Below are 12,471 nucleotides of genomic sequence, written 5' to 3'. Positions count from 1 at the left end.
CATACACACGCACCACCCCCATATGACATTACTATCTCATAAAAACAGAACGTGTCAAGGACTGGGATATATTGCACAGTAAGGGAACAATTGGTACTTGTAATCACCGTTTTGGATGCAGAAGAAGTGAGCAGGGCTGAAGACCTGAGTGAGATAGATAATAATAGATAATAGTTATTGCCAGATTCCTGTAGCAGAGCATCACAGAAATGTCAGGGAATGCTCACAGTCAGCCATGGTAGTACATACTGGAAGTGGCCCAACTAGGAATGAACCACAAATCAGCAACAAACTCATCGACGCAAGATATGAACGAAGATTATCCTATGTGGTACAAACCAATAGAAGGGCTACTGTGGCACAAATTGTGGGTAATCCGCCATCGAAAGTGTCTACAATGGGTATGCAGGTGTCGATTGTGGACCCTAGATCAATGGAAAAACATCACCCGATCTGATGAATCCCATTCTATGTTACATCATGTGTCATTTACCTGGGGTGGAGATGGAACCAGGGTGCGGTGTGGGAAGGAGACAGGTCAGTGGACGGAATGTGATGCTTTGGATAATGTTGTGCTGCTAAATCCTCAGTCCAGGGATTCATGTGGATGTTAATCTGACACGTTCCACCAACTTAAACATTGTTGCAGATCAGGTGCACCTCCTTATGTAAACGGTATTCACCAATGGCAGCTGTCACTCTCAGTAGCAGAATGCGCTCCGCCATACCGCAACATGTGCTCAGGAATCGTTTGAAGAACATGATGAAAACATAAAGGTGTTGTCCTGGCCTCCAATGTTAGCCGATACTCTCAAGTGCGTGAGAGATTTGTTGGAGCAACAAAGCATGAGCTCCACCTCACAACTTACAGGAATGAAAGGATGGGCTGCCTTGGTGTCACATACCACAGGGCGCCTTCAGGGGCATCGCCTGGCGGCACGTGAAGGAGTCATAGCATGTTAGACAGGTAGACAGGCAGTCATCACGCACCCATATACATATCCTGTAGATATAGATATAGATATATAGATATGTCCGCACAAAAAAACACACACATGATATGGGGACTGATCAAAGTGACTTGACTTTACTTTCCTTGTTTAATTAACCTCAGTATACAATATAGCTGTACTCTAGCATGACTTTTATAGTAACTTCTAGGAGTTTGAAGTAACCATACATTTGTTGGATCAAAATTTTAACATGGGTACGTTGCCCAGATCTGGTATGTTTTACTTTCATTAAACTATTTGGTAATACATGAAATATATTGTAGTATTATGCTATTTTGTATTAATTAACCACAAACTGTCTTAGTTACATACTGATCTCATGGTAATTCATCATGAATGAATCGTGATGCATGTTTTATCTCAAGTGGTTATTGTGTTTGTTACTAAATCTATTAATTCTGTGAACTTTTGTTAGCTACTTAAAAAAATTATTGAAGGAACAAATATTTAATAACACAAGTGAAATACTGATGTCATGGTCATTCATCATAAATAAATTGCAATGCACATTTTATCTCAAGTAGTAACTATATTTGTTCATAACTGATTCATAATTTGTACTTCAATAGTAATTGAGTATACTATGTATTTGTGACCTATAATGTAAAGTGTTACCAATGATTTTTAATATTTTCTTCAGATGTCTCCTTTTATTTAACAGATGTCATTTCACTTGCCAGGCATAAACGAAAGTTTTACTTTTGAAATTCCATTCTTAATTCACCTCTGTCCCCTTGCGTGAGGAACTAAGTTGCTATTTGTGGTTGTTCTGGTTAAACCTGTCGAAAGGGAGTGTTTTCCTTTTTAGAATGAGAAGAATGCTTTGGTCAGGGAGGTATATAATGGTTTAACTATAAACAAAAAAATGGTGTTTTGACCTGTTTTGATAAAAAATGAAGGGTTACTTACGTGGGTGAGTTGATATTTGTTCTGCGAGGGGCTGTTTCCGGGTGCACAAGGCCTCACAATCATTTCCTCTTCCCCCTTTCAGTACTCTTGGTTTTTCTTCGAGGTTATTGCCAAGTCTATGGCTCAATACTTGCAAGTTGAGAACAGGATAAAGGTGAGTCTTCAGCACCCTCATTGTGTTTATCTTTGTGTAACGAAAACATACTTCCTGAATAATGTATGAGGGTATTCGAGGTGACAAGTCGTTTAAAAAAAGGACTCACTGAACAGGTGACATGGAACTTCAACACCGTGCTGTCATCACTTGTTAAAAAAAAAATACCCACTGATATGGCCACACCTTGCAGCAGAATAATCCTTCGGGGCCCAGGCCAACTTTCATTATCCTAACATGCTCTGAGTGTCATTTCCCTCACTCACACACATGCAAATTGACACACATGCTCTAAGCACCTAAATCCTGCTTTGCCCTCAGACAACCGTTGAGCCCTTTTTACAGCTGCAGTTCCTACCTCTAGTAACACAAAATGCAGACATCGCCCACACCAATCACACACATTGTTGTCCATTGTCCCTGCCTTTTTCATGTGTGCTTTGTTCTATTTTCCATTGTATGCGTATAAATAGTCCATTAATAATTTGTTAATAATTGTTTTATTGCTGAGTGTATATTGGTTGTGTGGACTGGCGGCTCAATGGGTAGCACTGTGGCCTCACACGTCAGGGTTGGGGGTTTGGATATTGTCCCTGCTCTCTATATACGGAGTTTGCATGTTTTCCCTGTGTCATCTGGACTTCCTCTGGACACTCCAGAGACATGCAGTTAGCCTGATTTGGTCTCTAAATTGCTGGTAGTGTTTGTGGTGTGTGTCTTCTGATGGTCTGGCATCCGTCCAAGCTGTACTGCAGCCCTGTACAGCCTGCGATAGGCTTCCCTGTGACCTTATCATGACGAATGGATGGGTGGTGTAGACAATTGGCAGTAGACAATGTAATGTCCAATGACCTGGACGAGCTTAACCTTGGACATGATTAGCCCACGTGGGTGTGAGGGAGGCTCAATAAACAAGTCCCCCTGTGGTGTGCCCTGTAGATGCCACGCGCCCAGCGCTTCCCAGACAGCTTCCACCTGGCCCTGCAGTCCCTACTGCTGTCCATCTTGCCTCACATCACCATCCGCCACCTGGAGGTCCCCGAGGAGGCCCGCTGCATTAACTTGAGCCTGGCTCATTTTATCAAGGTGAGATCTAGTAACCGTTGAACCTGTGGTCCACTTCAAGGCAAGGCTTCCTACTCAGATTTATATGCCAAACGTTGTGATAAAATTTGACCAAATTACAACCACAGGTGTCATGCACAGGTATAATCCGATATCACAAGGAGCAGAGAAACTGAGCAGCCCAAGGCTGCCTGTGATGTGCCATCCACCGACCTTCTGTTGGCCTTCTTTAGAACCATTTATGTATGAAGACCTACGCGTGACCTCTTAAGAGCTCACTTGAGCATATTGGCTTAGGGCAGACTGGCAGCTTTGTGAGCATTGCTGGCTACCTGCCACAGCGTTCTCGATGCAGGATGCCAAGATGGGCAGAAATGTAGTGGAACAGGGTGACCGGCGCTGGGATCCAAAGCAGCGCCTCAAATACTTCAGCTAATTTGCCTTTCGAGATAAACGTTGACCTTAATCTCAAAACAAACTCACTGATGGAAATGAATAATGCTTTTGAAGAACCACGCTTCTATCAGATTCCTGTTTATTTGCATTGTGCGTATCGGACTGACAGTCTTTGCGTGACAGGCAGCCAGCGTGTTTCTTTTTCTAAGGCCACAAAGTGAGCATTGCAGCTCTTAACAAAGGTAGGGAGATCACACATGAGTTTAAGAACAGCTGCTACCCAGCATCTGTTACCCGTCAGTGTTTAGCATGATCCGTTGATTACCACAGGTACCTATGCAAGTCCCTGAAGGGTAGATGGGCCAAAGGGTCAGGCAGTTCTATCGACAATCTGAGTTGAAAGCCACTGTCATTACTGTCATGGCACCATGTATGGCATCATTACTGTCATGGCACCATATATGGCATCATTACTGTCATGGCACCATATATGGCATCATTACTGTCATGGCACACTGGAAATGCAAACTACAAACCAGGGCCATGGATATTATTTCTGCCTCATGCCATCTAAGTGAAAGTGAAGCAATAAAATTGCAATCATGCAGTGAATTACTTATACGTGTGAGACCAGTCAGCTGATGTTTGTGTATAAGGGCATTTTTCAAACAGCAAAGGTCAGGCCAGTTTCTACAAATTTCCATTTAATTACAACTACCATGTCAAACTTTTATTTTCATGTTGAATATAAAGTCAAAGAAATTTTTTGATTTTATTTTGTTTTCGGCTCATACGTAAACAATGTTTCACCATTTCTGATGAAATTTTGTAATATGGGTTCTTGCATTATTATAAGGTCAACCATATTTCCAGTGTACAAGGCAAGACTTGACCTGCCGTTCTGAATGTGTGACTACACTTACATTAAGGTAAAATAACAGGGAAGTACCACATGTGAGGTAAAAAGGAGAAGTCTGGGACTAAGGTAGATTCATTTATGCTCTCCTGACATTCAGAACATCAGAGAATAGAACAACAAAGGCACTGGCAAATGGCACAGCGCGTGAAATACTCAGTATGATGTTGCACAGACTGTCAAGCTGCAGAAATAATATAGTAGTTATGGAGGTGGACTGGTGGAGCAGTGGAGATCTTGACTGATCTACTTTCAGCTGGTTAGCTAACCAAGAACTGGCGTGTAACAGTTATCTACCTGTGCAAATGAGTAAAATGTAAATGAGAAACCAGTATAAGTTTGAACTTCTAGCGAGGTGTCACACCAGCCACATTTCTGCATGATACATGTATCAGCTGTGCTAACGAGCTGGTGATGAATGATTTCATAATTACTCTGACTAAGGGTTCTGTGTATAAAAGATTTTAACAGGGCAGTTTAACTGCTACTCTGCTGCCTGGTCAGGTTTATTCAGGGTCTCTGATAATGTCCCCTCATATGGGGGTGGTGTTTGGCTTCGTGGGTTAGGATTCTATGCCAATTTCTCCAGGGAATTGCTGACCCTCCCTCATTCTTAAACTAAATAAGTGTACCGTCATGAACGCTGCTTCACTGTGCAGCTGTAGGGCCTGTGATCATCCCATGCAATTCTGCACGCTGCCTGAATGCTAACGGCCCTCATTTGCCCGCAGAGGTGCTTCACCTTTATGAACCGAGGGTTTGCCTTCAGCCTCGTCAATGACTACATGTGTGGTTTCACAATGAAGGACCCCAAGGTAGGAAGCATTGATGTTTACAGTTCTTTTCTTTATACATCAATTTCCCAGGCCATTTGTAGGCTATTTATGTCTTACTTATAGGCAATTACATCATGGACACTGTTTTCCAGCAATTCCACTAATGTAATACTGTTGGGAGGGTGCAGGAAATCATTTTCATTTTTGATTTTATCCAGAGGATTTCCATTGTTTATCATTTTGCATTGTGAAAAACCTCTCTTGAAAAATGCTCTGTACTAATTAGAATTTAATCGATTAAGAGTGTTTTCACCCATTCTGAAAGCTTATTCCAGCATAATGTGCGGCTCTATTTTGTATTAGAAATACACCTTTAGCAAACACTTTAGTTAGTCAGTTATTATCCCAAATCAGCAGGAGTCCAGCAGGTTCAGGTGCCTTGTTAATTTAAGCGACTGTGTTGTTGAATATTCTTTGAAGGTGACATATAGCTACTTAACAGCCACCTCTCCAAACAGGCTCTCACAGTGATGAAGTATGATTTCCTACTGACAGTGTGCAGCCATGAGCATTACATCCCACTCAATCTGCCCATGGCGTTTTCCCGCACCAGACTGCAGAGAATGCATGGTGAGTCCTACGGCCTTATCCCGCACCATCCCCACTGGCTGTCCAATCCCAGCCAGCACTCCCTCACCTACCTCAAGCAATATGCCTGACTGTTTTTAGCCTTCACTAAGAGTTAACTAGTGGATGTTTTAATGTCAACATGCTTAGGGATTAATATGATCCCTGCTCATACCACCCCACACATACCTTAGCCCTCTAATATGCAGGGGAAAAAAAGCATGTTTTGTTCATTAGTTTCATTTTTTCCTGTTTTGTTTTATTCATTTTGGTCGTGGTCAGATATGATTCCGTTTGCGACGGATCGTTTTGGCGCTGTAGGTAGGTGGAGCCCCCCACTGGCCATGCACAGCCGCTACCTACTAACCCCTGCAAGCCTTCCTGCCTAAATACCCCAGGACCTGTCTTGACTAATGTATGCTATTCCTCTGGTAGGATCTTCTGTGCACTGCTTTGCAGGCTCAAGGTTCAAGACTCAGAAACCAAGCAAAGAAGATACCTACATGAATGATCTTTATCCATAAAAAGCTTGGAAATTGACTTATTTCCTTCCTCCCTATTTCGCAGAGTTTTCACCTTGCGCTCCTGGAGCTGGGCTTCAGTGATTGGCTGAACAAGCTCCTGGAGACCCAGATACAGAACAGTACATTGTTCTGTTCTTGATCTTAGGTCAGATGTGTCACTGCTGGATTTGGAGCATTGATGGTGGCCATGGTTTGTGAGCATAATTATGCCACCAAATTAACTTTTAAGGGGTGAATTATTTAAAGAACTCATTAAATCTTTTGAGTTATCTTTTGTCTTGTAAGATCATCATTTAAATGGGGATATCTAAATGCCATAGATAGTACTGCTTGAAAGTGCTCTTTCTGAGAGCACCTTCTGTAGTGTAGTGGTTCCCAACCCCCCGTCCAATGAAGACGGGGTGGAAAGATGATTCAGTTTTGCACTCACCCACAACATTGGTCTTATTGTCTTACGGCTGAAACTAGGTCCGTTCTCCTCTCTTGCTTGACCCATTTCCAATCATTCTTTTGGGTTATAGGCCTGATTTTTCCAAGCATGATGCTGAGGAATATTTTCCTGACTTGCTTATGCTCAGTGGTGATCATGACATAACCCCTTGAAATGCATGTTCGGAGTTTTCAAAGGTTTTATGGTGAAATAACTCTCTTCAAATGGGTTGCCTGAGATGGTTGGCTAGACTGGATAAGAATTGTCTTCTGTGTTAATAAAGCTGGCATTGCTGCACTGAATATTTCAGCAGCAGGTTCTCAAGGTGCCATGTTTGCCAACATTGTAGGGACCAGTGCAGAGATTCAGTCTGTTCCACATGTGTGCTCTTGCAGACCAGAACTTAGAGGTCAGCCTGACAGAGGACTATTGCAGAAACCATTTCCTGGTGGGACTGCTGCTCAGAGAGGTGGCTGATGGGTTACAGGGCTGCCCCGAGGTCAGGCAGTTGGCCGTGGCAGTACTCAAGAACCTTATGGTGAAGCACGCCCTGGACGACCGCTACAATGCTTACAAGGTAAGATTACTGCATAGAAACTGTGTGGCCAGCAGGCGGTTTACCTTATAAACACTTGAGATGATAAAGGTGCTAGCATCTCATATTTCCCTGTAGCCACAGTGATGTCAGCCTCGTACATTAGCCAGTGGCTAACCTGTAGCTCTATGGCATAGTTTGCTCAAATAGTGGTTAAGAGTGAGTTTTGAACTTCCCAGACATACCGTAAAGGTGACACAGCATAAGGGGCAAACCATTTTGTTTGTACAGGTGACAAATAAATACAGTAACCCTGAATATGTACTGCATGCACTGGGAGCACTACGTTTAGGACCCATTAATTAAAATGCAACAGCAATGGAAACTTAAAAAAGTACTGCGAGAAGCAGGAGATTCGTCAAAGACAGCTAATCTGAGAGTGAGGCTGGTTGCCAAGACAAAGATGCATGGCATACCCAAGTGAATACCTTTAAAATTAAAGATATAGTATGCACTTAAACGAACAAATATTATGTATCACTAATATTTATATATTATTTGTTTTTGTGTGATCCAAATTAATTAATTAGTTAATATTGTTTTTTGGTGCTGTGAGTTTCTGCAGTTTTTCGGCCAGCTCCAAAAATATCCCTGTTTAATTGTGCACCACCATCTTGTGAATAACTGCCCAGTTTGTCAAGAATGTGAAGGTATTACTGCGACGTTCTTTGTTTCTTCGTAGAACCAGCAGGCTCGGATCTGCGTGCTGTACCTGCCAGTGCTGGAGCTGCTCTACCAGAACCTGAAACAGCTCTCACCCAGGGAGCTCACTTCCAACATGGGGCTCGACTTTGCGGTGAGGTCTCCCAGCCCTAACCTGCCCCTGGCGAAGAGGTCCCTTGTCACTCAGCGTGACTCTTCTGTGTCCGCTGTCCTCCCCAGGTCTCTAAGGATGACCTCACACTGCCCTCTTCTTCATCGGAGCCCCGCAGGATCAGTGTGGCAGCGGAGCAGGGTGAGGTCCTGTTTTACAGCTCATTTCAATGGACTTCTGTGAGCTTCACAGACTCCCTGCTTGGCAAAACCCAAACCCTTGAGACCCCAGAATGGAAACCGCATCCCACTTTTAAATTTGGTTTGAGGTTTCAGATTCGCAGGTGTCATTGCTGCTATTATAGGGTAATGCATCCATCCATACATTTTCCAAACCACTTATCCTTCTCGGTCGCGGGGGTTCTGGAGCCTATCCTGGAAGCTACGGGCACGAGGCAGGGAACAACCCAGGATGGTGGGCCAGCCCATCGCAGGGCACACTCACACACCAGTCACTCACACATGCACACCTATGGGCAATTTAGTAACTCCAATGTCTTTGGACTGTGGGGGAAAACCGGAGTACCCAGAGGAAACCCCACGACGACATGGGGAGAGCATTATCGGGTAGTCGTGCATCTGCACTGTATTGTAACAACCTTCAACATTAATACCTTCTAATTCTACTGCCCCTGTTTCTGTTAACACCACCACAGTTGTAATGCTGTTTTTGGTTTTCTTTGAGTGAATTTCAGTGAATTGCTTCCAGATCCCTGTGTTTTTGTACTCTTATCCTGGGCTACCTCAGTATCTGTGTGCTAGATAAGGGGTTTTGCTCATGTTTAATGGATGTGAGAATTTGTTCCATTGCTTCTCTAGGAGAAGGGTCATGGTAAGATTCTTTCTGTGTTGTTGCCTTGACAGTCTCTGTGGCCCAGAACGGGCACACGGTGAGGCGGGAGGACTCCAGAGGGTCCCTGTACATGGACACTGTGTCTTTGGACAGCAGAGAGGTGAGAAGGACACAAATGAAATGAGCTTTACCGCTCTGGACACCCAGCCCCTGGATGCTTTGTTGCTATATGCAGCATTTGCATGCCAACTCCCGGGAAACATGCAATTCTTGTATTGTAGGGTAGAAGGAACCTACATGTTGTGTATAGCAGGATGACTGATGCAGGAGTGGGAGTTGAAGCAAAGAAAATGGGGCTTTATTGACTAGGAACTGAACAGAAACAAGCAGGGATCTCATGGGATCAAACCATGCGGAAGGGCGAATGGGAAGCATAGCAGAGGCACAGCGTTAGTGTCAGGACTGGGGAACACAGGAAAGTGCCTTTATACTGGGACTAACAAGGAAGCAGAATGAGAGGCAACTGAAGTGCATTACACAAGGGCAGGAGCAAGAGGTAAGACTAATGCAGAACAGGCACGAGAAACAGGATGGGCAGATAGGCAGGGCATGACTCTACACAACAATAAAAGTGCCCAAGTAACTTTTCTGAAAATAACAAGTAGCACCAGCATACAAATGGAAAAACAAATGTGTTGCCTCTCTACAAGAAAAACAAACTAGTTATGTTCATTTAGAAAAAAATATATAGGTCAAATTTTAATACGTTGACAAAATTAGGTATGAACCAACATAACTAGAGTCCTCATTCCCACCTCGTTATCCTTGGAATGGACAAAGTCTGACATTTGTGTTTTGTGATAAAGGTGTTATTCTTTTATGGCGCCACGTTTATTACATTATGGGTTATTCTGCCTGACATAAGGCTCGTGGTGATGATTTCAGTGCCGCTGACCTGGCAACCCCACTGTCCACAGCTGCACAGGAGTTCCTTCAAGATGAGCACCTTGTCTCGTACGGGCCACCTGGGGCAGTACGAGGTCAAGGGGCTGCTCCTGTGTTTCCTGTACATCGTCAAAACTGTGTCAGAAGGTGAATACCATGGCAGCGTTGGAGGGTGGGGGGGACTTTCTCTTACACAAGCTTCAAGCTGTTGCCCAAGACAGTCAGCTGCAAGTTAATGATCTCTGATAACCTAAGGAGGAAATGTATGTTAGTAATGTTCCTACAGTTCAGCTCTTGCTGGACTGTTAACTGTTGTTTATCCCTGATTCCGGGACGTCACCTATCCTAGGCATTACTCACCAACCGAATAGGTTCCCACCTGTTTAGTTATTGTTTCCCCAAGCTGTCAGAAGAAGTGAAAGAATTTTTGGTGCGATGAGACGAGATAAGATGAGATAAGATTAGATGTGAAGCAATTTTTCCTGAAGTAGAATGAGGGTATTACAGTGGCTCATATTCTGACAGCAAACACGGAAACGAATAGAAGAAAGGGAGCAGAATAAATGATATAAATAAAGTTCAAATAAATGAGTACTCATATGAATAACTGAGTACCCATGTGAATAAATCAGTACCCATATGAATAAAATGTATAGATGTGAAAACATGAAAAAGTAGGAATGTACACCAGGTGCAAATTGTCAGAATGAAAACTGTAACAGACAGAGTGTATTTCTGAGCAGTAATGGCTAGCAGGCTCAGCTTAGGGCGGGACCCTATGTAAGAGTGCGAGGTGGGGATCAGCGGTGAGGAGCAGCGTTTCAGCTCATTATGGTGCGTCTCTGCTCTGCTTTTTCAGACACACTGCAGGCTTACTGGAACAAGGTCCCCCATCAAGATGTCACTAACTTCCTCAGCCTGTTAGAGTAAGTTGGTTGCTGAGTGCTGCGTGATGCGTTAGTCAGTTCTGTTTGACCGCAGTGTTTTCATGACATGAACACAAAGCAGCTATTACACATATTACATAGTGCAGATAAGTGGTGCCTCAGTGACAGGTACAACAGCAGAACCCATCTTGGGATCCACAGCCTTTGTTCCTAACCATTGCTTCTGTTGTGCAAGTAATTAAATCTGGTGTAAATAATTAGATATACATTTTCATTGCTGTGATTGTCCTGATTGCTAAATGACCTTTATTTTAATTAATGACTCTGCTGTTGCTGTTGTGGTTGATATTAGGGTTTGTGTTGTTTTTCAGGATATGCCTGGTACACTTCAGATATGCTGGCAAGAGGAACATTGGCAGGTATTAGGAGCACCCAGGAAACAATAGTAGGAGAGATGGGGGAGGGGAATCGATTCAGTTATGTATCACTATATCTATATGCTGCTGTTCATGTATCGCCACACTAACTCCGAAATCGATTTTTTAAATTAATTTATAATTTATATATGTTTGGATTCGAGGTGGGAAACATTGCAGTTCCTGAATAATTCTACAGGTGGCGTATTCTAAGCTATTCCTACATTAACAGGCAGCAGAGCATTCCGTGTAGTAGGAGCCAATTATTTTCTAGCTTTGTTTAGCAATAATAAGAATGGCGGACAACCTAACAGATTTGTGCCGCTCCTCCACGGCTTGAATCCAATGTGTGTATTTTTGGTTTTCAAAATTTAAATGGTAAAGAGGAGCTGGACATAAGCCAAACTTTGTCGTGCAAAAGTTAAGTATTGGGGTACATGAGAACATAAGAAATTTACAAACGAGAGGAGGCCATTCGGCCCATCAAGCTCGTTTAGGGAGAACTTAACTAATAGCTCAGAGTTCTTAAAACTATCTAGCTCTGATTTAAAGGAACCCTGGGTTTTAGCTTGTGCTACACTAGCAGGAAGACTATTCCATACTCTAACTACGTTCTAAATGTTCTCCCGAACGAAATACTATGAACATATAGGCACATTTTGCTAGACATCATCCTGAGATAGACAAGGCAGCGGAGAAGCATAAAAGCTCCGTAGAGTTTATACTACGACAGCAGCAAATGTAGCTTTTTGTTAACTTCTAATTTTAAGCTAACATTTGTACTGTTGCATTTGAAGTCGTTTTGCATTGTGCATGCTGCCTTTGGGTATTTATTTGGAATGTGCTACATTTACTCATATTCAATTCAGCTGTGCAGATATTGAATAAAACGTTAGCGATATCACTCAACTTTTTTTTACATGTTCAAGGTTTAAAAATTCTAAAGAAGAAAAAAAATTGAGAAAAAAATCGTAGTATCGAATAAGGATATTCATAGAATCGTAATACATACAGAATTGCAATACATATTGAATTGGCACCTAAGTATACTGATGACATTGTATCGGGAAGTCGTCTGTGATTTCCACCCCTAATCAATAGGGCCAGTTGTGGGGTCATACAAACAGCTTTTCATTTATTATCACCCATTGACATTGTAATCAAGATATAATTATTTTAATTATATTTTGAAAGGAAGATTCTGTATGCGGA

At 42.7% G+C, this 12,471-nt stretch overlaps 1 protein-coding gene across 4 annotated transcripts in view; it reads left to right on the top strand.

The window, feature by feature from the left end:
• Nucleotides 1-12,471, top strand: part of dock11 (dedicator of cytokinesis 11) — a 64,125-nt gene that overhangs the window by 32,589 nt on the left and 19,065 nt on the right. For 3 of the 4 annotated variants that reach the window (XR_007400287.1, XM_049027436.1, XM_049027433.1), the window contains exons 27-38: nucleotides 2,005-2,076; nucleotides 3,016-3,162; nucleotides 5,185-5,268; nucleotides 5,748-5,859; nucleotides 6,139-6,177; nucleotides 7,206-7,387; nucleotides 8,088-8,201; nucleotides 8,288-8,360; nucleotides 9,083-9,171; nucleotides 9,989-10,103; nucleotides 10,816-10,882; nucleotides 11,215-11,262. Coding sequence is in view for 3 of the 4 variants with exons in the window: in XM_049027436.1 (XP_048883393.1) it covers nucleotides 2,005-2,076; nucleotides 3,016-3,162; nucleotides 5,185-5,268; nucleotides 5,748-5,859; nucleotides 6,139-6,177; nucleotides 7,206-7,387; nucleotides 8,088-8,201; nucleotides 8,288-8,360; nucleotides 9,083-9,171; nucleotides 9,989-10,103; nucleotides 10,816-10,882; nucleotides 11,215-11,262 (1,142 nt within the window). In the remaining variant the exon portion in view is untranslated. The remainder of the gene's footprint in view (nucleotides 1-2,004; nucleotides 2,077-3,015; nucleotides 3,163-5,184; nucleotides 5,269-5,747; nucleotides 5,860-6,138; nucleotides 6,178-7,205; nucleotides 7,388-8,087; nucleotides 8,202-8,287; nucleotides 8,361-9,082; nucleotides 9,172-9,988; nucleotides 10,104-10,815; nucleotides 10,883-11,214; nucleotides 11,263-12,471) is intronic. The other variant, XM_049027434.1, reaches the window with a different exon arrangement.

The sequence above is a fragment of the Brienomyrus brachyistius genome, chromosome 10 (assembly GCF_023856365.1).
Source record: "Brienomyrus brachyistius isolate T26 chromosome 10, BBRACH_0.4, whole genome shotgun sequence".
NCBI classification, from domain to species: domain Eukaryota; kingdom Metazoa; phylum Chordata; class Actinopteri; order Osteoglossiformes; family Mormyridae; genus Brienomyrus; species Brienomyrus brachyistius.
The sequence above is the reverse complement of the archived record's forward strand: the minus strand, read 5'-3'. Positions and strand labels throughout refer to the sequence as shown.